Source organism: Schistocerca piceifrons, chromosome X (assembly GCF_021461385.2).
Source record: "Schistocerca piceifrons isolate TAMUIC-IGC-003096 chromosome X, iqSchPice1.1, whole genome shotgun sequence".
NCBI lineage: Eukaryota > Metazoa > Arthropoda > Insecta > Orthoptera > Acrididae > Schistocerca > Schistocerca piceifrons.
This window is the reverse complement of record NC_060149.1, coordinates 646304443-646331057: the sequence shown is the minus strand read 5'-3', so window position 1 is coordinate 646331057 and position 26615 is coordinate 646304443. Positions and strand designations below refer to the sequence as shown.

Here is a 26615-nt window from a genome sequence, read left to right as displayed (position 1 = left end):
AGAGGAGACCTGCACCAGAAATGAGTGCAGAGAAGCCCTTGGATGTTGATGCACCAGGTACATATAGTCTGGCCCCAAGCTCGCCTCCAGTCTACCACTAGCAATGCCAGCCACTCATGCTAGAAAAACATCAGAAAAATCATTAGATGAACATTGGCCGAAGAACCCGACACAGAAGCCACCATCAGTTTGTAAATTTAGGTAGTCAGAACGGGATTCGAACTGCCATCCTCCCTAATACGAGTCTCATGTCTTACCACAGGACTATATCACTTTGTCTGTATTTCAAGAAAACCAAAGTGACACCTCAGAATGAAATCTGTAAATGAAACATACTATTTCACAATTATTTTATTTTTGTTTGACAGAGTAACTGTTATACAGGAACAATTATGTCACTAAATTAAATAAACAGTAATAAAACACTTATTGAAATCAAACACTAAAGTTGTCTGTTATTTGGTATGCTCTTTATGCATTTTCCAGTGTATATGCTATTCTAGTAACTAATGGGAATAAGGACAAGGAAATTCATATAAAACTGTGAATGTTTCAACAGGTAACACACCGTCTACCCACCCACAATTTTTGATGCCCAAAGCTGGTGACACTCCACGATATAAACTAACAAAGGACAGGGTGGAGCTGCACAGGCCAAGACCATATTGGAGTTGGTACAGGAAAATGTACTATACATAATCAACACTAATTCCACTGCCAGCCAGACAGAACTACCACCATTATGTACTGACAGCACAAAGATGAAGGAGTGAGACAAACTATCCCTGTGCTCTTTTACCAGAGAAAAAGCAGACTGACCAATATAGGCAAAGTGGCAACTCAAGGGATCTGATATACTTCTACATTTTGTAGACTCAGATTGTCCTTTGCATACCTTGAAAGAGTTCTTACCTTGGGAGAAAATCTGATCACACACTGAACACCATATTTCTTCAAAATATGACCAAGCTTGTATGAAATGCTCCCTGCATAGGGTAGAAAAGAGTTTGACTTAGGAGACTCCTCCTTCACTTTCCTCACCCTCCCGACTGACACTACTACCAACCTGTTGTAATGTTTGAAAGTACAAAATTATATGTAGTACAACTAAATTGCGAACAGTGCAGTCTTATAAAGCCCCGTTGCATACCTGTACAGAGGAAAGGTGGTTAAAATATGATTAATATCGGCAGGTGAGGACGTTAGATCCTGAGAATCTAAGAATTTCAGGTTGTTTGTTTCTCTTGTACAACCAGTCAACGGATACCTCAAGAGTGGTCAAAAATATAGATGAAGTAGTAGTTTCTTGCGAACATGCCCTTGTCATCACGTGCATGTCATGGGCTGAATGCCATCCTGTCACTATGGCATCACAGTGAACCAGCTTGCATGCACATTTCTGCGAAGATAGCTGATCTTACACATAGAACACAACTCCTTCTGAAGCTTAAAAAAACATTAAAATAAAACTGTTCCTAATCAGCAACAAAGATGAATGACTGACTTCAGTGAAGCACGAAGTATGCACTAAGTCCTGCTTTGCTAATGTCTAAAATTTGTATTGCTTGTGGCCATTTTTTGAAGTTTCACTCAACTTGTAGGTAATCAATGACATGGAATGCTGACGACAGGGAGAACAACAGTATACTGCGTGAATGACACATCAAAAGAAACTGCCACTAGCTGCCAAGTGATGGGGTATCAGCATCAAAGCCTCATCAAAAAGGCCAAATAGCTGGTGTATTTAAAGCCTTCTGTGCCCTTTTTGGTATCTGGTGAGCATTGTTTTAGTTTAATTGCATAGACAAACCCTAAACTGAGATTGTATATCCAGACCCAAAAAGCAGATACATTCCACCTGCTTCCCATGACCTGTGACATACATTTCAAGAAATTGAGACACCTTAAGCCTTCGGCCTTCAAATTCTTTAGGTATAGGAACTGCATAATATTAACTGTTAAGATGGCTACTGTGATTTTTTTTTTTTTACTACCAGAAGAGTGTTGTTCAAAACTAGAAGATAACACCTTTAACAGAATACTATAGTATTGTTGTCGATATTAGTCTTTTATAGTAACATAGACATGAGAGGTAATGCCAGCATAAGTTTGATAGAGATATGGTATATTACGTACTTTTCAAGAACCACATTACAAAAATGGAAATTGAGCACAAGAGGCCTACTGCGCAACACAGTCTAACAAACACTACTCTTAAGGAGACTGAAGATAAATAACATGTAGTTCCCCTGTATTTGGCTTTATCAAATATACCTCTTCTGTGTTGTCTACTCATAATTAACATTGCTTGAAAGATTAACTACAACTAAATAAACCAACACTAAAAAAGCAATCTCATATTTTTATTAAATCAAATTACTTAATAAGCAGTTAAAAGTATACAGTTCTCATGCAGTTATGGTAATTTTTACTGGTTCAAGTTATCACTGCCCAAATAAGATAACATAAAATCACAAACCTGGCACTCCATAGATGCGCAATGTCCTTACATCAGTCAGTTGCCGCAACTCTGTGATGTCTGGTGAGAGACGAGGGCAATGAGACATGTTCAAACAGCGCAAGCTGTGGCATTTTGTGACAAAAAACAAGTCACCAATTGTTTGTATGCAAGAGAGATCTAGTTTCTTTAGGTTTGGCATCTTCTGTAGTATGCCACACAAGAGATTACTGCTGAGAGAACAGTTTCGAAGATTGAGGTTTCTCAGTTTCCTCAACTCTGCCAGAACAGAAAATGATGTAGCTGGGACTTGGCACAAGCCAGACAGATTCAAGTCAACTAACTCTGGGCAGTGCTCAAGAAAAGACACAGATGATATACACACACAACCACCCAGATTGAGTGTTTCCAGCATTGGCAGTCGCTTCAAAATATGATCCATATGTTCCTCACGCACTGTTGTATTCATCATCGACAGATGTCGCAGACCTGAGGGTAGCAGAGCAAGGTCAAAATAGAAATACTTCTCGTCGGGTGACCATTTGCTCAGTTCAAAATGTTGCAGATTGAAGCAATGGCGAACAAATGATGTAAATGTTATTTTAGGGCAAGACTGAATAACAAGTACATCAAGCCCAGGTGCAGCTTTACACACATACTCCAGCGCCTCTGAATTTATGCTGGTGTTGCAGATGCGCAGCGACTGCAAATTCAAATTATGGTGCTTAGCCCAGAACTGTATTTTTTTCAAGAAGGGGCAATGCTCAAGTGTGATATCTCTCAAATTTTGACATTGCTCATGGATTAAGAATTCCTTCATTTTTGAATGAACAACAGACAAAACACGTAACTCGTCTCTGCGACCAACCATTTTCCAAGACACACAAGTACATCCAGAGATTCTTAGCTGCTTGAGTTCTGGACATGATCTCAATGACAGAATAACCTCACTACCAGCACAGCTGTCATACTTAGCATCTGCTGCACTTTCACTACTAATTCGCAAAGAGCGAAGAGATGGAACAGCGCCTATGGAAAATGTGTGAGCCAATGCTTTCAAGCTGGACTCTGTACGCTTGATCATGTCTCGGTTCAATGGACCAGGAGGTATTGTCACTGAAAGCCTAAGTAAATTCTGAGTCTGAACTGCAAGACAATTCTCTAGCCCTTCATCAAGAAGGCGAACATCAACTGACAAAGTTTTTGTCATAAGGGTACCAACTATGGAATGTATTGTCTTGTCTGTCAAGTTTGGAAGCTCAACAGATGCCCCAGCCACATTCAATGACATCCTGAAACGATCTCCTTTAACAAGATTAAGATAAATTAATGCAGGCCAGACCCCTGCAACTAATAAAATGTCATCCTTTTTCTCAATTTCCTCGACATCGTATCTCTTCCCTTTCCACAGTCTTGTGTCCTGGAGCAATTCTGCCCAGCGCCTGCATACATTTGCAGCTCGAGCCAGCTCATAAACTGACAAGTGGGAAAATATTTTCTCCAGTATTTCATTAGGTAAATGATGCACTGTCTTCTGAGTTGAGAACATTTCTAACACCTGTAATCAAGAAGAAAAAGTTATTTTAGAACCTGTGCCAAAACATTAAGGTAATACTGAATGTTACAAATACAAAAGGCAGAACATTGTGTATGTTCTGTACTGCAGAACATATACAATATTGTGCTTTTCATCTATAATTATGAAGTTCTACAAAATAGTGATGGAAGAATCAGCTATTATAAATATATTGTACATACAATACTTTAGTAGCAGCAACACTAAAATTGGAATTGCAAAACTTTATTATTTCAGTGCAGCACCTCAGTATACAGCTAATCCATAATAGCTTCTTTTTTCTTGACTGTCAAATAATTGCATATTTTTTCAGTAAGTTCTTTCATTGCTAGGTCATATTAGGCACTAAAAACTGCATTTAAATAAATACAAGATTTTACAAAAAAGATCTTTTGTCACTAATGTGATTCTGTACAGAAACAGGAACAAACAAAAAGAAGAGTGAAAAGTAGTAGTTTAACTCTCAATTTCACAGAAAATATTTTATACCATTCCTGACAGATAACAATGACAGACATTTACTGACCAACTATGAGTGAACCAGCAAGACAAAACACAGGCTTCAATATCAATAACCTTTTTTCCATCTCATCAGGGTTGCCGCAAGTTTCCTCAAGTGAAATTCCTTGGTTTCCAGAAAAGTTTTAGCATTTTTCCTTGACAAATTTTGGATCTCAAGGGTAAGAAAAGACATAAGTTGGCAAAAAAAATGAACGGACTTCTGTATTTCTAAACAAGTGAGAAAATCTTAAGTACTAACATCAACATCTTTTTTAATTAACTGTTTTTGGATGGACAAAGCAAGCCAAATGGTATATATGTTTCATTAAGACCACCGTTGTTATTTTATTTAAATAACGCACAACACATTTTGTTGTCACAAGACAGATTTAAAATACCTTCACTGCTTTCAGAAACAGCCACAGAAAAAAAGTAGGCCTCTTGAAAGAAATGTATAAGGTGTGGAAGAATTGTGTAAACCAACACTATAGGTGACTGCCAATAAAATTTTGGTTCTACTATGTCCATTACTATCAGTTATTACCCACTGTGTTATGTCTATTATTCTACAGGTACTGTGTGATTTTTCTTTCAAGAAATACATGAGTACATAGCATACAAACTGCCAGCGACTGCCATAATTTTCTTCCTCTTATCATCCATACTTACTAACATATAAACTACTTTCAAAGTGCCAAAATGTGCTAGAATAAATAAAATGTCTATAAAATGCCACACTGTTCAATGTACTTGTGGTAAGACAGTCGCAATTCCTGACACACAATGCCCATGGCCTCTGGCCTGTCAAGGAGCACCACAATTCTGGGTCCATGGATAAACCATAAAAATCCACCAATTATGCCACACACAGACAGACCCGGCCTGCGGGCAGATTGGCGAGACCAGGTCTCACAGGCAGGGCCCGCACATTAGTGGGAAACTATGGGCTTCGGATCAGCAAGCCCGATCTATTAGAGATACCCGCACAAATGGTCTGCGGTTTTGGCCAGTCATGGAAGTCCACTCGTGTGGCCAGCTATTCACATGTCACAGACACCATATTGATGAAATGAGACCACAGTGATCACCCATGTAACAGATAACTTGTGCAAATACTCAGAATCAATGAGGATAGGTAGCAACTCATTGTGAAGATGATAACTGAGCCACATAGAGGCACACAGAAAAGACTGTGGTGTCACCGCCAGACACCACACTTGCTAGGTGGTAGCTTAAATCGGCCGCGGTCCATGTAGTACATGTCGGACCCGCGTGTCGCCACTGTGATCGCAGACCTAGCGCCACCACCAAGGCAGGTCTCGTGATACGAGAGTGGATTCGTCCCAGTTGTACGCGAACCTAGCTATCGCCCAGTTGTACGAGAACCTAGCTACCGCCCAGTTGTACGAAGCCTTTCTCTTTCATTAGCAGAGAGACAGAATAGCCATCAGCTATGTTAATGGCTACGAACTAGCAAGGCGCCAGTTGTATCAGTGCCTATAGCTTACGAGTATTCAAGAGAGATGTATTCCAAAGAACAATTAAAAGATAAGTAATAAGCATCTACATACTTTTCTTCTTATTCATTTATAAGTTCTCATGTTCCAGACTTCACGCCCGTCTGCTTTAGCCTTGCGTGCACTATCGGCTACAGCGTTAGTCTAGCTTTCATTTTCAGCCATCAACGTCACGGTGTCGGCCCAGCTACCGACACAACATTTATTGGCGACGAGGGAAAAGTGAATTTTTTCTGATTGCTTACATTTAATTGTGTCATGGCTTCGCCACATTCTCCAGATGTACTGTCCGAATTTTATCGCTTGCAGAATCAGCAGACGCAGGCGTTACTGGATGCCCTTGGACAGCTCGTCCAGGGTCAACGTGCGCTGCACACCGATGCGGCCGCAGCCGCTTCACCGCTACCGCAGCCACAACCTGCCGTTGCACCGCCTTTTAGGCACTACGACCCGAACCACGAGACCTGGCAAGAGTGGTCCCGCCAGTTCACCTTCCACCTTGCTGCCTACAGAATTCAAGGTAATGAGCGGCAGCCGTTTTTGCTTTCTTGTGTCGGTGTGTCCACATACCGTGTGATAGTGAAATTGTTTCCCCGACGAGACGTAGCAACTCTGTCCTACGAGGAAATTGTGTCTGCATTAGATGCCTATTTCAAAGAAACAGTTAATGTGGTTGCAAAACGGTATACGTTTTTTCGTACAAAACGTACGGCCGGTCAAACTAATAGGGAGTGGGTAGCAACATTGCAAGGACTTACTAGGGACTGTGCCTTTGAATGTGACTGTGGTCTTTCTTATTCAGATACAATGGTGCGTGATGCAATTGCACAGAACGTTTCTGATGTTCGCATACGGGAGCAAATTTTGAAACTAGTTAATCCCTCCCTTCAACAAGTGATAGACATATTGGATCGACAGGACACACTTGACTGTGCTCAGGAATCTTTTGAAACTTCGCCAGCCGTGTGTAACATTAACCGGCCCGCTGGACGCGCTGCGCGGCCCGGTAACCGGGCCTCGCGCACGGACACACAGCGACCGCCGCGTGCTAAGCCAGGTGTGCCGCGCCGGCCCACAAATGCAGTGAAATCATGCCCGCGGTGTGCTACTAGACATTCGCGTGAACATTGCCCGTCACGCCAAGCTATTTGCTTTTTCTGCAATAAGAAAGGACATGTTCAAAGTGTTTGCCAGAAAAAGCTCAGATCAGACAATCACAATCATTCCAGGCCCTTTGCTTCGCGCCGGAATCGAACCAAGGACACTCAGGCTCGTGGACCTTCGCCTATGGACATTCATGTCGTTAATTCCGCTTCGTCCGGTGACACTTTCTCTAACAGTAACTGTGTTCGTCCCACAAAAACTGTGCGTCGACGTCGCCGGAAATCACGTCAATTAGCAAGTGATTCTGTACCAGTGTCTGTTCCAATTGCACAAAACAGTCGCTCTTGTCGTCAGCAGGACAATAAACTTTTTGTGGACTTAGACTTTGACGGCCAAGTGATACCATTCCAGCTCGATACCGGAGCTGCAGTTTCATTGCTCAATCACGACACGTACAAACAACTGGGCGCACCTCCGTTGCGTGCCGCAAATGTTAAGCTAACTACATATTCCGGACCACATGACGTCATCGCGCGTCGGCTACCCCGACGCAATGGAAATTGATCCTTCGGTCCCTCCTGTCTCTTTACGGGCGCATACACCGCATGTTGACGTGCACCCTGGACTAGTTTTGCAGGCGTTTCCTAGCTCCCCTCGGACCGAATGGCCGGGTGCGGGTGGCACAGCCTCGCCTGTTAGGCTCCCCACCTCATCGCATACGTCAACATGTGGTCCTCCCCACGGCGGGCGGAAGCCTTATCACACGACCGTTCGCCGATTTGCGGGGGAGGAATGTGGTGTCACCGCCAGACACCACACTTGCTAGGTGGTAGCTTAAATCGGCCGCGGTCCATGTAGTACATGTCGGACCCGCGTGTCGCCACTGTGATCGCAGACCTAGCGCCACCACCAAGGCAGGTCTCGTGATACGAGAGTGGATTCGTCCCAGTTGTACGCGAACCTAGCTATCGCCCAGTTGTACGAGAACCTAGCTACCGCCCAGTTGTACGAAGCCTTTCTCTTTCATTAGCCGAGAGACAGAATAGCCATCAGCTATGTTAATGGCTACGAACTAGCAAGGCGCCAGTTGTATCAGTGCCTATAGCTTACGAGTATTCAAGAGAGATGTATTCCAAAGAACAATTAAAAGATAAGTAATAAGCATCTACATACTTTTCTTCTTATTCATTTATAAGTTCTCATGTTCCAGACTTCACGCCCGTCTGCTTTAGCCTTGCGTGCACTATCGGCTACAGCGTTAGTCTAGCTTTCATTTTCAGCCATCAACGTCACGGTGTCGGCCCAGCTACCGACACAACAAAGACAATCACACTCTCACAACTAAATTTTCGGCCATAGCCTTTGTCAGAAAACAAGCGCGCAAACACACTCAGAGAATCACTCAGACACAATTCATGGATACATGACCGTTGTGTCTGGCTGCTGTGTCAACTACCTCAGATAATAAGAACCAAACAAACCACCCCTCACACCTCCCTGCCTGTCATCAGCAGCTGCTAGGATAGTAGCAAGTAGCAGTGGCAGCACTGACTGCAAGTTGAGGGGAGGGGTAGTAAGGGGAAAAGCAGTAAGAATGAGTGAGTAGGGAAGTGGCGCACTTACTCAACTGCGCCTAGCCAGCAACGAAGCATGACACCTCAGTAAACAAACAATTTCACTCTAATGAGACAAAAATGAGATTTTTCCAGTTTTTCTTTCAAATTTCCCTCATACATTTGAAATTCCCTGATTTCCAGAACTTGTGGCAACCCTGCTTGTCCACACAGTCCTTTCACTGCAAAGTACTATAGAATTGGGCTGCACCAATTTTATCCATTTCCCGAAAAGTAGAGATTTAATTTATTCCACATAAACTAATGTGGAACTGAATTAAAAATGGTTGTGACGTTCACAGTTAGTAGGATTAAAACAAGACAGTAGTCCACTACAATTTTCCACACGAAGAATGAGCAGTCACATATTTCACTACTTATCTATATTTGACGATGAACTACAGTTTCAAACATTTAAATTTATTCCTGAAATTCAACTTAAACACAATAGATACAAATGTACCACCTAAGTTTGGTTCAGTCCAAGGAGTGTGCTCAGACAACCTAAGCGGTGCAGCAACCACTTATGGTAAGTTGGAAATCCAGGTTAGAGTCTCAGTCTGGCACAAATTTTAATTTGTCACTTTAGGTAGAATATCTACCATGGACCTAGCCGTTGGTGGGGGGCTCGGGTGCCTCAGTGATACAGATAGCCATACCGTAGGTGCAACCAGAATGGAGGGGTATCTGTTGAGAGGCCAGACGAACGCATGGTTCCTGAAGAGGGGCAGCAGCCTTTTCAGTTGTTGCAGGGCAACAGTCTGGATGATTGACTGATCTGGCCTTGTAACACTAACCAAAATGGCTTTGGCATACTGGTACTGCGAACAGCTGAAAGCAAGGGGAAAGCCGTAATTTTTCCCGAGGGCATGCAGCCTTTACTGTACGGTTAAATGATGGTGTCCTCTTGGGTAAAATACTCCCCCATTCGGATCTCCGGGCGGGGACTACTCAGGACGACGACGTTATCAGGAGAAAGAAAACTGGCATTCTACGAATCGGAGCGTGGAATGTCAGTTCCCTTAACCAGGCAAGTAGGTTAGAAAATTTAAAAAGGGAAATGGATAGGTTAAAGTTAGATATAGTGGGAATAAGTGAAGTTCAGTGGCAGGAAGAACAAGACTTCTGGTCAGGTGAATACAGGGTTTCAAATAGGGGTAATGCAGGTTTAGGTTTAGTAATGAATAGGAAAATAGGAATGTGGGTAAGCTACTACAAACAGTATAGTGAATGCATTATTGTGGCCAAGATAGATACGAAGCCCAAGCCTACCACAGTAGTACAAGTTTATGTGCCAACTAGCTCCGCAGATGACGAAGAGATTGATGAAATGTATGAGGAGATAAAAGGAATTATTCAGATAGTGAAGGGAGACAAAAATTTAATAGTCATGGGTGACTGGAACTCGATAGTAGGAAAAGGAAGAGAAGGAAACATAGTAGGTGAATATGGAATGGGAAAACGGAATGAAAGAGGAAGCCGCCTGGTAGAATTTTGCACAAAGCATAACTTAAACATAGCTAACACTTGGTTCAAGAATCATAAAAGAAGGCTGTATACATGGAAGAACCATGGAGATTCTAAAAGGTATCACATAGATTGTATAATGGTAAGACAGAGATTTAGGATCTGGGTTTTAAATTTTAAGACATTTCCAGGGGCAGATGTGGACTCTGACCACAATCTATTGGTTATGAACTGTAGATTGAAACTGAAGAAACTGCAAAAAGGTGGGAATTTGAGGAGATGGGACCTGGATAAACTGAATGAACCAGAGGTTGTTGAGAGATTCAGGGAGAGCATTAGGGAACGATTAACAAGAATGGGGAGAAAGAAATACAGTAGAGGACGAATGGGTAGCTTTGAGAAATGAAATAGTGAAGGTAGCAAAGAATCAAGTAGGTAAAAAGATGAAGGCTAATAGAAATCCTTGCGTAACAGAAGAGATATTGAATTTAATTGATGAAAGGAGAAAATATAAAAATGCAGTACATGAAGCAGCCATAAAGGAATACAAATGTCTCAAAAATGAGATCGACAGGAAGTGCAAAATGACTAAGCAGGGATGGCTAGAGGACAAATGTAAGGATGTGGAGGTGCATATCACTAGGGATAAGATAGATATTGCCCACAGGAAAATTAAAGAGACCTTTGGGGAAAAGAGAACCACTTGCATGAATATCAAGAGCTCAGATAGAAAGCCAGTTCTAAGCAAAGAGGGGAAGGCACAAGGAGTATATAGAGGGTCTATTCAAGAGCGATATTCTTGAGGACAATATTATAGAAATGGAAGAGAATGTAGATGAAGATGAAACATGAGATATGATACTGTGTGAAGAGTTTGACAAAGAACTGAAATACCCAAGTCCAAACAAGTCCCTGGGAGTAGACAACATTCCATTAGAACTATTGATAGCCTTGGGAGAGTCAGGCCTAACGAAACTCTACCATCTAGTGAGCAAGATGTATGAGACAGGCGAAATATCCTCAGATTTCAAGAAGAATATAATAATTCCAATCCCAATGAAAGCAGGTGTTGACAGATGCGAAAATTACTGAACTATCAGTTTAATAAACCACGGCTGCAAAATACTAACATGAATTCTTTACAGATGAATGGAAAAACTGGTAGAAGCCGACCTCAGGGAAGATCAGTTTGGATTCCGTAGAAATGTTGGAACACGTGAGGCAATACTGACCTTACGACTTATCTTAGAAGATAGATTAAGGAAAGGCAAACCTACGTTTCTAGCATTTGTAGACTTGGAGAAAGCTTTTAACAATGTTGACTGGAATACTCTCAAATTCTGAAGGTGGCAGGGGTAAAATACAGAGAGCGAAAGGCTATTTACAATTTGTACAGAAACCAGATGGCAGTTATAACAGTCGAGGGGCATGAAAGGGAAGCAGTGGTTGGGAAGGGAGTGAGACAGGGTTGTAGCCTCTCCCCGATGTTATTTAATTTGTATATTGAGCAAGCAGTAAAGGAAACAAAAGAAAAATTCGCAGTAGGAATTAAAATCCATGCAGAAGAAATAAAAACTTTGAGGTTTGCCGATGATTTTGTAATTTTGTCAGAGACAGCAAAGGACCTGGAAGAGCAGCTTGACGGAATGGACAGTGTACTGAAAGGAGGATATAAGATGAACATCAACAGAAGCAAAATGAGGATAATGGAATGTAGTTGAATTAAATCGGGTGATGATGCAGGAATTAGATTAGGAAATGAGACGCTTAATAGTAGTAAATGAGTTTTGTTATTTGGGGAGCAAAATAACTGATGATGGTCGAAGTATAGACGATATAAAATATAGACTGGCAATGGCAAGGAAAGCGTTTCTGAAGAAGAGAATTTTGTTAACATCGAGTATAGATTTATTTAAGCGTCAGGAAGTAGTTTCTGAAAGTATTTGTATGGAGTGTAGCCATGTACGGTAGTGAAACGTGGACGATAAATAGTTTAGACAAGAAGAGAACAGAAGCTTCTGAAATGTGGTGCTACAGAAGAATGCTGAAGATTAGATGGGTAGATCACATAACTAATGAGGAGGTATTGAATAGAATTGGGGAGAAGAGGAGTTTGTGGCACAACTTGACTAGAGAAGGGATCGGTTGGTAGGACATGTTCTGAGGCATCAAGGGATCACCAATTTAGTATTGGAGGGCAGTGTGGAGGGTAAAAATCTTAGACCAAGAGATGAATACACTAAACAGATTCAGAAGGATGTAGGTTGCAGTAGGTACGGGGAGATGAAGAACCTTGCACAGGATAGAGTAGCATGGAGAGCTGCATCAAACCAGTCTCTGGACTGAAGACAACAACATCTATACTTACTACAGTCAAGTTGAATTTCAGGAAAAAATTGCAATATTTTATTGATGTTGGAACCAGACGGAAAGAAGATTGTTGCTGAACACTTCCCAATAACATTGTTGTTATAGATGGACTGTGAATTCCAACTGGAGGACAACAGGGTAGGAATGCATTCCTGCATTTTGAAAAGCAATACCTTGACATCTGTATTTGTAAGTTAAGAAATGATAGAAAACCTAAATGTGTGGGGCTGGATGGTGATTCAAACACTACCCTTCCCAAATAATATGTCTTAACCACTATACCACCTGGTTTGGCTTAGCTGAAATTCCAACCACCTCTATCAATGATTGCATGGTGGATCTTGGCTGATGGTAGCTTGGGCAAAATGGTGTCCAGTCTTTCCACTGAAGTACTCGTGTTTGTAGACACTTCTGTCTCAGTACAATTGCTATGAGCAGCTTAATGTATATACTTTAAATCCTCCTGTGATGTCCCATATGCCTAATTATGTAAAACTGGTGGGACTGAGCTCAGGGATCAATTGCAGCAGCTTTTTCTTGCTCTTTGGTTATTCAAGTGAGTCTTACCCTCAAAACCTAAAAGGTTGAAAGTGTTTCTGTGGTAGTTTGAGACTTTTGCTGTTGCTGTACCACATGCTTACCTGAAATACTGCATGACGTATGAACTATAAAAGGAATTGCTTAAAGGTATGCGACAACATGGACAAATGATGTGTGGTACATCATTTACAAATAATACGATTCCACTGATGGCCCTGTCCCCTGTAGGATACTTCTCGAAGATGCTAAAATTCCTTAACAAAGTGGCCTCAAAACATTTCGACCAGAAAATGCAAGGAATTTCAGTCACTCTGTACGTTTCACTACAGTATGTGGATCACGTACATAGTGAGGTTCCTCAGTGTTGGGTTTGCCTAAACCCACTACTTATCTCATTTTTCCACCTCAACAGGTTTTGTTAATAGATAATACTCTGTGCTGTAATGCATAAATAGATCCGCATGTCCTCACAGCTTAAAGCCTTTTTCTATTTCTGCCCTAGAATACACAGTAAATGTTACTGCGTTAAACAAACCTCTGAAAAACAATAAAACATGTGCAACTTTTCTAATATCCTTTCTATGAGGAAAGTGTCAAATGAATCGCAGTTATTAGACAACAATGCTATAAATACATATGAATATCCTTATCTCCATTACTGACACCATTATCAAGTCTACTGCTTACAAATAGGTGATGGCTGAGTCCAAGATAATACCGATTTCTATTCCATTACTACTACTTCTAGTACCACCACCACTGTTTCTGCCATTTTCGCATATTGTATTATTTCACTGTTCATTAATTTGAAGTTTGTTTCTTGGTCTTTAGTTTTACCAGTAGATTACCTGGGCTCTGGAAGTCACCACAATCACAAACTCTGGACATTCTGATCAATAGCTTTCAACAACATAGATGCATAGCATTCTCAAATATACTCTTATTTTTCTATGACAACGCATTTAGAGCCCAGTGTAGTCAATAGTGGCATCCTAACAATTCAATCAGCTTAACATAGGTAGCCAAGGGAAAACCTCTCCACTCACCAAGAGCTCTTAAATGGATCGATTTGCTTCTGTCTATTGCCTTATGGGATTCTCCTGGTATGATTTCCCCCAATCAACATCATCTCTCTAGTTTCTTTACATCCTGTTTTTTGACACTCATATGGTTTCTCAGTCTTATTACAACAACTGATCAATGTCCTTTAAACTATCTATGTAAGTTTTCTTTACTGAAAGAATGTTGTTTCAACTTTGCAGATGGGAGTGATTTTATCAATGATTTTTGGAGTCTTAACCTCCACAGGACGTCCAGAACGTTCAGCATCACTTGGGCCCAAATGGCCATTCCGAAAATTTTGAAACCACTTATAAACTGTTCTAATCGAAGATGCAGAGTCACCTTAATGTTTATCAAGCTTCTCTTTAGTCTCCTCAGGCCTTCTGCCTTTCATACAGTAATGTTTAATCACCACGTGAAATTCTTTTTCATCCATTTTTTTATATTCACTTGACTTCCTTGATTCACGCAAATGCCAAACACAAAGAAATAGAACAATATGGTTGAAACTTGGTGTGCATTCTTCCCAAAGATGCTACTAACTAAACATGACCTCGATACGTGCCGGTGGTGCCATTTCTTGGACTTCGCGCGGACTTTCCAAACGCCCTCGTAGATGTCTACAATTGCAAAAGTGCTGGTGCAGGATTTTGTGGCTGAAATGGCCTCTCGATTATGACCAATAAATGTTCAATAGGATTCATGTTGCATGATCTGGGCGGTAAACTATTCACTCAAATTGTCTAAAACGTTCTTCAAACCATTTGGGAACAATTGTAGCCCAGTGAAATGGTGCACTGTCATCCTCAGAAATTCTACCTTTGTTTGGAACATGAAGTCCATGAATAGTTCAATGTGACCTCCAAGTAGCCAAACATAACCATTTCCACTCAATGATTGGTTCAGTTGGACCAAAGAACTCAGTCACTTCCATATAAACACAGCCCACACCATTATGGAGCCACCACCAGCTTGCACAGTGCCTTGTTACCTTCGTGAAGTCTGCGCCGTACTTGAGCCCTACCATCAGCTCTTACCAACATAAAATGGGATTCATCTGAGCAGGCCACTGCTTTTCAGTCATCTAGGATCCAACCGATATGGTTACGATCCCAGGTCAGGCGCTGCAGGCAATGTCATGCCGCATTGGTTGTCTGCTGCCATACCCCATTAACGTTAAATTTGCCATTCGTTGTACATTTCACATTTTATTTCTGTCGTTATTTCAGGTAGTGTTGCTTGTCTGTTACCAATGACAACTATGCAAACACTACTGTTCTCTGTCATTACTTGAAGGCCATCAGCCAATGCATTGTCCATGGTCAGATGTAATACCTGATATTTGGTATTCTCAGCACACTCTTGACACTGTGGATCTTGGAATACTAAATTCCTTAACAATTTCCAAAATGTAATGTCCCATGCATGTAACTCCAACTACCATTACCCATTCAGAGTCTCTTAATTCCCGTTCTGTACCCATAAACATGTTGGAAACCTTTCTACATGTATCACCTGAGTATAAATGACAGCTGCAGCGGTGCACTCCCCTTTTTACCTTGTGTATGTAAAACTACCACCATCTGTGTATGCACATATCGCTATCCCATGACTTTTGTCACCTCAGTGTTTATAGCTTTTCAGCGATGGATGACTGAAGTCGAACATCCAGAGTATACAACAGATCCCTCTACAATCCTTAAAAAACACAAAGCTTCGCCATTTAATGTCACCAATAGAAGAACACCGACAAGTGCCCTAAATACATTTGATGCAAGTCTCACCACTTAGCATTAGAACTGCAGACAGCGTCAGGACCGTGTTCCAGTGGAAAATGTGTCTGAAGATCATGGCATGTTGAATGCAAACTGTAACAATTCAATGAAAAAACTTCAAGAGAAATTTAGCAGAAGTCATGCCAATAGCTTTAACACCAAATTAAAGACGTTAAGAAAAATTCCGAATCTTTTTTAACACCAGTGAATACATGGTAAAGAAATAATGGTTTTACTAAATGAAGATGGTATTTTGTCAAAAGGAACATATAAACTGGTAAACAAAACTGGTAAGCACATGGAAAAATATGTCCGGGCTTTTTACTATTTCAATGGTGTAAGGTGAATTTCTGGTAACAAATGAGATTGTCTGTCTGCCCCTTCAGAAAATAACAAAAGATATATAAGCAAAGGACACATTTTGCATAATCTGAAGATGTGTACTTACTTTCACAGAAAAATATCCTTCTGATAAAATTGATTTTACATAGTTTTGTGAACTTCCCCCAAAACAATGTGTTACTGTAAACAGTAGTGGAGTGCACAATGTATGTTTAATCATTTATCAAAATTGTAAAACTGATAATGCAAACTGCACATGTAAGAGAACCATACACTGAACTTTTACAGAAACTTCTTTGCAATCCAGGAGATGCATCATTTTTGTGCCATTACAAGCAAGATCACAGGGCCACTGTAGAATGGAATTTTTTTGCCACTAATCATGGCAAAAATGCATGTCAGGGTGTTGGTGGTAATATTACCATTTAGCCACAAGAGCAAGTTTACAGCGTCCATATGAAAATCACCTTTTTAAGTCCAAAAGGTCTGCTTACATTTGCCTATACTCATGTTCCAGGAATACAAACACCCTATCTTATGAAAGGTGAGATATAATAATTCACAAATATGTTACAAAAACAATATGAATCTGGTTTTACCATCCATGGGACAGTGTTTCATAATCTACTTAACTCATACAATTTAATCTTTGAGCTCACAGCACGGCCCCTATCACTATTAAAGAAGAACATTCATCACAGTTATCTATGATAACAAATGGTGGCTTGGAAAATGTTTTTGAGATCAGTGAAGAACTTAGATATACAAAAGGTCAAATTCATGACAGCAAGCGGACCTATCTCAGTTTTTCATCGTCACTTCATGCTGAGGTTTAGTGCATCCCATATGAAAATATTCATATGACTTCAACTCCTCTTAGTGCAAGCACAAGCACATACCTATTCTATACTTTTGAACTGGACACAATATTTGCCAGTGACAACTTGTCTAAGGAAATAAACACTTTTTAGAATGTTAGAGATGTATTTTACAAACTGAAATTTGTGTATTTTTACTTATCTTCCAGTTTTAAATCACTAAACAGAATGTACGTCCTTCTGATTTTTTATGTCTAGAAATATGATAGTAGGCATTATATGAAAAAAATTAAGATGGTGAAACTCATGATGTCTGTGAAAAGAATTTCTGAAATTTACAAATAAAAATTTGTAGAAATGACTTTCATTACAGAATTGTAAACATTTGTCTGCATAATTCCTGCATTTTAATAACTGTCTATCATAGTTGATCCTTTTATATTTCCAGTGACTCTTAACTGAATAAAACTGATTCACTAATAAAAAGGTTAATACGGTTCCAACTTGTCACTCAATGCCAGTGGGTCAATCCATGCGAAGTGGTCCAAGAAAAAAATAATTGGTTACTTGACCATCTCAGAAAAATTTTATATTTGCTGGGTGAATTCCCCAATGTTAAGTAGTCACAAAAATATGTAAAAAAATTGTTTATTATTTTGAAGTGGCAGCCATATTTGTTCCAGGCTGCTTGCATTTTTCATATCTGCAAGCATCTACATTTTTTACAGTTATTCACTAGTGGATTGTCCTAAGCCTTTCAGATAAAATGCATTTAGTTCAATACACTCTGGGCTACAAATCATCAGCATTATCACTTAGCTGAATGTATTCTTTAATATATTTTTAATAGTTGAAAATTATCAGCCGCAAATTAAAAAAACTCAATTTTTGAACAGTAGTTTTCCAAAGAAAGATTAATTTCTCAGCCTTAATATTTTTTGTGCTATTACACTGTATAGTATATTTACTTTTTACGCAGTATCAATGGTGAGCAGCATACACTTAAAAAATTACACTATTTTAAAAACGGATTTTTTCATTTTGTGGCCTGCAATATCTTTGTTGGGGGACCAGATAAAAATCTTAAAATTTCACAGTTAATAGACCTTTACGATATCAAACTTCAGTATAAATTTCAACTTTGAGATTCAATTGGAAGTTATGGAAAAAAAATTACAAACAAGTCAAAAATACATTTTTTAACATCTGCAATATCTAGGCTTATGGAATAAAATGTATCAGTTACAGTATATAATTTAATTACATCTATGATTACTTACTTTTTTTAATGAAAATAAGATTACTAATTACATTATATTGTTCTCATTATTTGTTTTAGTACATTGAGAAATTTGTTCATTCAGTTTGGGTGTTAGATTGTAAGTTCACCCAGTCACAGCTGTAAATTCCATGGGAGACAGCTTCCATTGTAGATTTTTACGTGGCGTCCAAACTTCATGTTTCTCAGTTTTTTTAAAAGATGTCCTTGGTCATGGAGGGCGATAAAATACAACATGTACATCTTGGTTTTGACAGTAAATATTATCAACTTTGCCAATCCACCACTGTTCATAGTAAACACAAGACACTATGTTTTTACTTTGATGAACCAGTTGTACAAGTTTTTCACACTAATGAAGTTCACTATCAGGCAAAGTTGATGTGATCTCACACTTCAGTAAGATGTGTGAATGGGGTACTAAACAATTAAAAGATTGAGTGCCTTTAATCTTCTGACAAGAGTTGGACCTTTCCTTCAAGAAACTGTCAGACTTCTTGTATTTCCTCACATTGTACAAAAACATAGGTACTTCCTTTGATATGTTTTTTTTACAGAATTCAAACATTTCTTGATGTGTTATGATTGTCATCGGTCCGCAGCAGACTTGCTTTTGTGACAGCTCGCTTTGTTGTACCCCCGACACCATCACAAGCATTCTTCCCATGGCACAAAGCGAAAAAGTGCCTTTCTATATCAAACCCAAAATATTCTTTATGAATGGCGATGTTAATAATTTTGTTTTTGTTTTATATTGACTTGCTGCCCCATCCGAAAAAGTAAATCAGTTTTTTATGGAAGGGTGGTGCTGTTTAATGTACTTTGTTAACTTTAGTTGAAAAATGTGCACTGCTGCAGTGTTGTGTTCAAGGTAGTCACTTATGACACAAAAGCTGTGGCTTAGTAGTTTATCTTCATCATTATAATAGAATACAAATGGATGAACTGTGGCCTGTTTGTTTACCCAGTGGTGCCCTTGCACTTCATCTTGAACAACAAAGGAATAATTTTCCAAACAGTCAGCAAGAACTAAGCATTCATCAGCTGCCAAGGTTTGCTTCTTGTCTTTAAAAATTTACCTTGAGATTTTGCAATAAAATGATGCATTTTCAGATTTTCAAGGTTAGTGGCTAAAACTTCAAAAAATCTTCGTGATTTTATGACTGTCACCATTTCAGTTCTGTCTCGTCTCACCCATTGTTTGTATTTTATAGTGTCAGGCATCAAATCATCTTCAGGTTCTTCAAACATGTCAAGTAAGGCTTGTTTGGCTGGACAATCTTCACATTTTACCTTGATCATAGAATTGCAACTGTTAATATTGCATACTGTAACTTCCAAAAGGTCAATTCTAAGATTGGCCCCATCTATCATCAACTTTACGTTCTGATGATACACACACACACACACACACACACACACACACACACACTATGGGTGCCAGATGCCCCTGGAACAATACACCATCTTGGTCTCACGTGCATCTTCCAATTTTAATGTCAGGACTTTTTTTTAAAATTCAGTGAATAGTTCATTTAAATCACACAATATTAACCTTTTTTGTCTTGTGTATCTTAGAACTAATTTCTTTCACAGAAAAACAGTCTCTTTTGCCAGACATCAAATGGCTCTTATTGTAATCATCACAATACTTAATAACTTTATTGATTGTGTTTTCATCTGCCAAATTAGATTCACTTTTCTTTTGTAATGCTGGTAAAATTCCATTCTTTTACTAATTGCCTTGTTAACTTAACAAGACGTTCTGACGCATTAAATTCACAACAAACTTTCGTTCGACTCCAAGAATTCGGCAGTAAACTGATAATCTTAATTTTATCCTCTTTCTTTGAAGTACTGCATTTAATTTTTGGTTTTTCTATCAAATCATCATGTTCTGTTGGTCAAGTTTTAGAACTTCCAACTGTTTTAGTACAAATTGTATTTTGAAATGAAATTTCCAAATTCTTTTTGACTGTAGCTGCCACTTTCTCAACTTTTGTATTCAAGGCACTTTGTCTTTTATCTTGACTCAGTTTTCTAATTTTACTAGCAGGCGATATACCCAGGATTTCACAAGTTGTATCTACTTTCTTAATGGTTGCTGATAAGTCACAAAATTCTGTATCTGAGGTTCCACTATTCTTTCTCTTGTGAATTACAAATATCTTCCCTAACATGTTGAACACAATGATTTTCCTGGTATGAGATTGACAAAAGGGCTTTTATTTTTAGAATAATGATCAAATGTTATTTCTCGCAGTCCTTTTGTTATAGGCTAGTACTTTTGCTATAGGTTTCTAATGTTTCTCAAAAGGGTCCATGCAAGACTGACCAAGAAAGTGATGAAATTTTTTTAAGTATTTCATTTCATGGTACTTCCATGCTGATTTGACCTCTGGGCAGTCTCTTAGGTAAAACAACACTTTTTTCCTTCTTCACTGTAATCTTCGATTAAAGTAATGTCTTTAAGATACACTCCATACACACTTATGACATGCCTCATTAATGATAACACCAACAGAACACAGACACCATGTTTCAAGTGCACACTTCAATAACTTCTACCTAAGGAATTGTGAGTAGACAATTGTTGGTGTAAGGGGGAAGACAATAATCTGACTTGTATATGTTTGCAGATGCCATTGTTAGCCTGCTGAAACAATTACCACATCATTGTTTCAACAAATAATCATTAGCTAGTGTAATGTGGTGTGTTACATTATGCAATTGGTATACTTTATTTGATTAGCCTACCAGATACCGCAGATGTTAAAAAACATATTTTTGACTTGTGTTTGTAATCTGTTTTCCATAACTCCCAAATGAATCTCAAAGTTGAAATTTGTACTGAAGTTTGATATCATAAAGGTCTATTACCTGTGAGATTTTCAGATTTTTATCTGGTCCCCCAACAAAGATACTGCAGGCCACAAAATGGAAAAATTAAAAAATCCATTTTTTAAACTAGTGTATTTTTTAAGTGTACGTTGTTCACCATTGATACTCTATAAAAAGTGACTATACTATACAGTGTAATAGCACAAAAAATATTAAGGCTGAGAAATTAATCTTTCTTTGGAAAACTACTGTTCAAAAATTGAGTTTTTTTAATTTGTGGCTGATAACTTTGAACTACTAAAAATATATTAAAGAATGCATTCAGCTAAGTGATGATAATGTTAATTTGTAGCCCAGAGTGTGTTGAACTAAATGAATTTTATCTGAATGGTTTAGGACAATCCACTACCGAATAATTGTAAAAAAATGTAGATGCTTGCAAACATGAAAAATGCATGCAGCCTGGAACAAATATGGCCGCCACTTCAAAATAATAAACAATTTTTTTTATATTTTTGTGACTACTAAACATTGGGGAATTCACCCAGCAAATATAAAATTTTTCTGAGATGGTCAAGCAACCAGTACTGGACCACTCTGTATGGATTGATCCCAGTTTGTGAAAATGACATTTCAAAATGGCCACCTAACTGTAGTTTTGGTTAAAAATTTTAGAAAAATTATTTTTAACATGTTTCATTATGTACTCCCTTACACCAAATTTCCACAAATATTCGTGACATGAGGACAAGATTTTTTTTTTTTTTTTTTTAATTTCTGTAGCTGTTGGAAAGCTCTAAAACTGACTGTGAAGCACTCTGCCTGTAAATACAATGGTGCTTCAACTGCTAGATTGTGCAATTTGAGGGCATATGAAATGAAACCAGTGGAAAGTTACGATGATTTGGGTTTGATCCCCAATCGACCTAGGATTTGTGTGTGTCACCAGTTCTTTCACCTTTGGCAATGTTTGCTTCTGTGGGAATTGCCAAGCTGCACTATGGTTCTCAGTCCACATTAAACTGCAGATCCCCCCTGTAACTGGCTGGATGAATCAGTTCAAATGCCAATGGAAGGCAATAACATGACATCTCAAATAGGAACATGCCTAGTGCAGCACAATGCTGTTCAAATCAGTCTTCAGATTGATGACAACTCCTTCCACTTCTTTAATTACACAATCATCAAACTGCAAGAGAGGGTTATACTGTCCGAAGTGTTGCAAAATGGAACGGCAAGTAGCAGCTGAGTACTGATGCTGACACATATGACTCCATACTTTATATGAAGACTGTTTTTCTTTGGTGCATCTACTTTTTAAGAATTCTTTGCAACACCTTTTGTAAATTCATTCTGATTGACTTTCATCAATTGTGCTTGTGTTTATAGCTCTTTACTTTTCTTTGGTAGATGATCTGATGATGGGCAGTGCCCAAAAGGTTTTGGTAAGTAACAATTTTTTAACAGCAAGTGACGAGTTGATGTGGCAACCTATTCATCATTGACGTAAGTATCCTCAACCCTGCAGAATATCTACATCCAGATGGTGAAATAAAGATCTGAAAATCCCTCCTAAATAAGAGTCCTGTGCCATTATCCCTGCACCACCTCACCTCATAAATGATTAATAAAGAAGGAAAAAATCTGGGTTTAGATAGTATCAAAATTCAGAGGGACAAAGACAGGAATCTGGAGAAGCTGTATACATGATTAGAAGTGGTGACAGAGTGAATTGACAGGGAGGGCTGTTTTTACTTATCTGAGGTATGTTTGTGTTTGGCATCGATATAAGGCAGGAAAGTATACCAACCAAATGCGACTGATTCAATTTGGAAGAAAACCAAGTCTAATCAAGAACTCTGAAGACAGTTAAATTATGCAGCTTGATTTGTTTTAGCAATCTAATTTCTCTCAGCTCTATCCAATCAGAGTTCAATTCACAATACTGAAGCAGAGAAAGAGGGAAGAAAACCTTACCTGAAAATGGTTTTAAAGGTTGCAGTGAAACACTCATTTTTCAGGACAATTTGGAGGACAGTGGTTGCTGGTAAATTCAGTGTTATGTCTTTAGAAGGTCAATTCCAGGACAGTACCTTAAAAGAAGACATGGTCAATTTCCTACATTATTCTTGTCCCACTGGAGATGATGCTCCATTTCTTACATGATCTACAGCATATTAAGCCACCAACTTTCTTGTTTCCCTTTGATTAACCATAAATGTCTAAGTTTTCTGGTGTATTCTGGCCTTCATTTGATTAACCCTCTTACAATCATTTGGTGATTCCAATTTATCGCAAACCATTTTTCAATTAATAACTCTACTACAAAGCATTAATGTTCCACAATAATATTTATTAGTTTGCTATGAACTGCCATTTGGCTTCTTAGACCATCGTCAGATAACAGAGTCCAAACAAGTTAGCGAGAATTCATATCTGTGCAAAAAATCCTGTATAAAAATTTGTGACATTTTATGACTATATCGATACAATTCCCATGCATATCTAAAGAGATCCTGAACAAGTAAATCTTATATTAAAACTATGTGAATGTGTGTGCCAAAAATGAGTAATGGCACAGGCTGCTATGTCATATAGACAAACTGGTGAATGTGATGAACAGACCAAATGAAGGGAGGGGCAGCAAGAAGTCTATGGAGAGTGTGTGAGTGTGTGTGTGTGTGTGTGTGTGTGTGTGTGGAACAGTTAAAACAATTTTACTATCTAATGATGAAAGAAATAATGACTGGCTGCTACTTTTATAGTGTTAAAAGCTGAAGTATATTTCCTGGCAAGAACACGTGAAGTCCTAGGCTGGGAGCCCCACTTGTTATCAGTGTCGTTTTGTGCTGTCTGAGGTGGACAATGGAGTCCTGTTATCCTGTCTCATTTTTATTGACTGTGTGGTCAATTAGTGTAGAACTATAACCATTGTTGAATGTTATTTCTTTAATTATTTTGAATTCATTTTCAAAATCTGGTTTGGTTGGTGGTACAGATAGTAGGTGGTGCACCATGGAGTCAAAGGCCGCATAATTGTGTGTTATGGGATGCTGTGAACTGGGTAGTATTATCGTCTGTTGATGTTACTTTCCTGCATATCTTAAATAAATACTGTTGCTTACTGATGTCAAACAGAGAGGTCTGAAATGTTGACAGCCTTCTACCAACTCCATTGTAAACTTAGGTAACTCTACAAGCTTGAGAAATGTGAACACTTTTTCAACATATTCTGACTTACAAAGTTAGTTTTGTCAGACGATGTGTCTACAAAACATCTGTTAGCTCATGAAACTAAAAATTATAACTAAAGATATGTTCAATGCTAGTTGTAGGGAGCAAAGAGTGTTGCCCCCATTAAAGAAAAAACTGTCTTCTCAAGATGTGATTGCTAACAATGGTGACAAAGGGAACATTTTAGTGTTACTTAGTAAGTAGAATATATTGGAAAGTGTTTGCATTCCTCAAACCTTTTGAGTTCCCAGAGTTACCCAAAGATTCCACAATGAAATGAAGAACCTTATTAAAACATGTAAATCCATATTTACCGATAGTGATGGCAACCACACATGAATCCAATAGCATCAAAGTTATATGGGTTACCTAAGCTTTACAAAGAAGCTGTTCCAATAAGACTCGTTTCTTTAGTTTCAGCACCTTGCCATAAATTAGGAGAAGAGTTTCATTCACTAATTAAAACAAAAACTAAATTTCAACCAAAAAAACTAAGATGTAGCCATTCCATCTAGTGCAATACATGTCTCATTTGTTGTTAGCAGCCTGTTTCCTAATATTCTTGTTGCAGAGGAAATGGAAATTTTAGCAGAATGGCTACATAAAAACACAACAAATTCAGTGGAGACGCAAGATATAAGAATGAGAACTGAAACAAGCTTAGAGCAAAATTACTTCCAATTTTGACAGGCTCTGTAGTCGGTCAGATGGATTAGTAATGAGTTCCCTACTGTTATTACCTGAAATGTTTAGGGATAATTTAGAGCAAACATCTTTAGGTAAAAAGCCTCTAAGTTCGAAAATACAGTATTGGGCTAGGTATAGGGAGCATGTACTGTGCTTGTGGACAGGTACCACCAGACAAATTTTTTCAACATCTCAATTCATGACAAAGTAACATAAGTTTACAACACAGTTGAGAGAAGACCTCTCCATTTGACATCAGTAAGATATAGCATTTATTTAAGACGTAACCCCAACAGACATATTTTAAAAATGAATTCAAAATAATTAAAGAAATAGCATTCAACAATGGTTATAGTCCTACTCTAACAAGACAACATACTCTGCAAAAATATCCACCTTAGATCGCACAAAACACTGACAACAGGTGGGCTCCCATGCTATATGTGGGTAGGACTTCACAGGATTTTGCCAGGAAACAAAAATCCAGGAAATATACTCCAGTTTTTAACACTATAAAAGTAACAGCCAGTCATTATTTCTCTCATCATTAGATAACAAGCTTGTTATAACTGTTCCATACCCACATTCCACAGATTTCTTGCTCCCCATCTCTTTATTCGGTCTATTCGTCACATTCGCCAGTCTGTCCACATGACATAGTAGCCTGTGTCATTACTCACTTGTAGAGTGTTTTTCGTTTATACATTTATATAGTTTTAATATCTAAATATACTTACAGTAAAATTTATTTGTTCAGAGGCTCTTTAGATATTACATTACACTTGTTTTACACATCAATGTAGTCACTAAATGTCTCGCATCTTTGTACAGCAATTTTTGTACAGTTATCTCTTGGAAGTTGTGTGGACTATCCATTTCATATTAAGTTACCTCACAATGGCCAAAAAAATCTAAAGCCAGCCCATAACAAACTAATAAATATTATCGCGGAACATTAATACTTCTTATTCAAATTACGAGGGCCATTCAGAAAGTAACCTCCGGTTGATTTAAAAAAATACACCAAGTTAAATAAAAATATTTTAATATATACATCTTACAACTACATCTTTGCACTATTTTTCTACATAGTCTCCATAGCGATTGAGGCACTTATCGTATCTCTTCACAAGCTTTGAAATTCCTTCTGCATAAAAATCACCCGCTTGTGCCTGGAGCCAGCCTGTGACCGCATCTTTGAGCTCTTCGTCGTCATCAAACCGCTGTGACCCGAGCCATTTCTTCAAATGCATGAAGAGGTGATAATCACTTGGCGCCAGGTCTGGGCTGTAAGGTGGATGGTTGATAACGTCCCACTTGAAGGACTCAAGAAGGGCCGTTGTTCTGCGAGCAGAGTGAGGACGGGCGTTATCGTGCAAAAAAACGATACCGGAAGTCAGCATACCACGGCGTTTGTTCTGTATAGCCCGT

At 38.7% G+C, this 26615-nt stretch overlaps 1 protein-coding gene across 2 annotated transcripts in view; it reads right to left on the bottom strand.

Annotated features, from left to right (window-relative positions):
• The window catches only part of LOC124721628 (F-box/LRR-repeat protein 15-like), a 73177-nt gene that overhangs the window by 37840 nt on the left and 8722 nt on the right, over positions 1-26615 (bottom strand). For both annotated transcript variants that reach the window (XR_007006361.1, XM_047246688.1), the window contains exon 2: positions 2480-4016. Coding sequence is in view for 1 of the 2 variants with exons in the window: in XM_047246688.1 (XP_047102644.1) it covers positions 2480-4007 (1528 nt within the window). In the remaining variant the exon portion in view is untranslated. The remainder of the gene's footprint in view (positions 1-2479; positions 4017-26615) is intronic.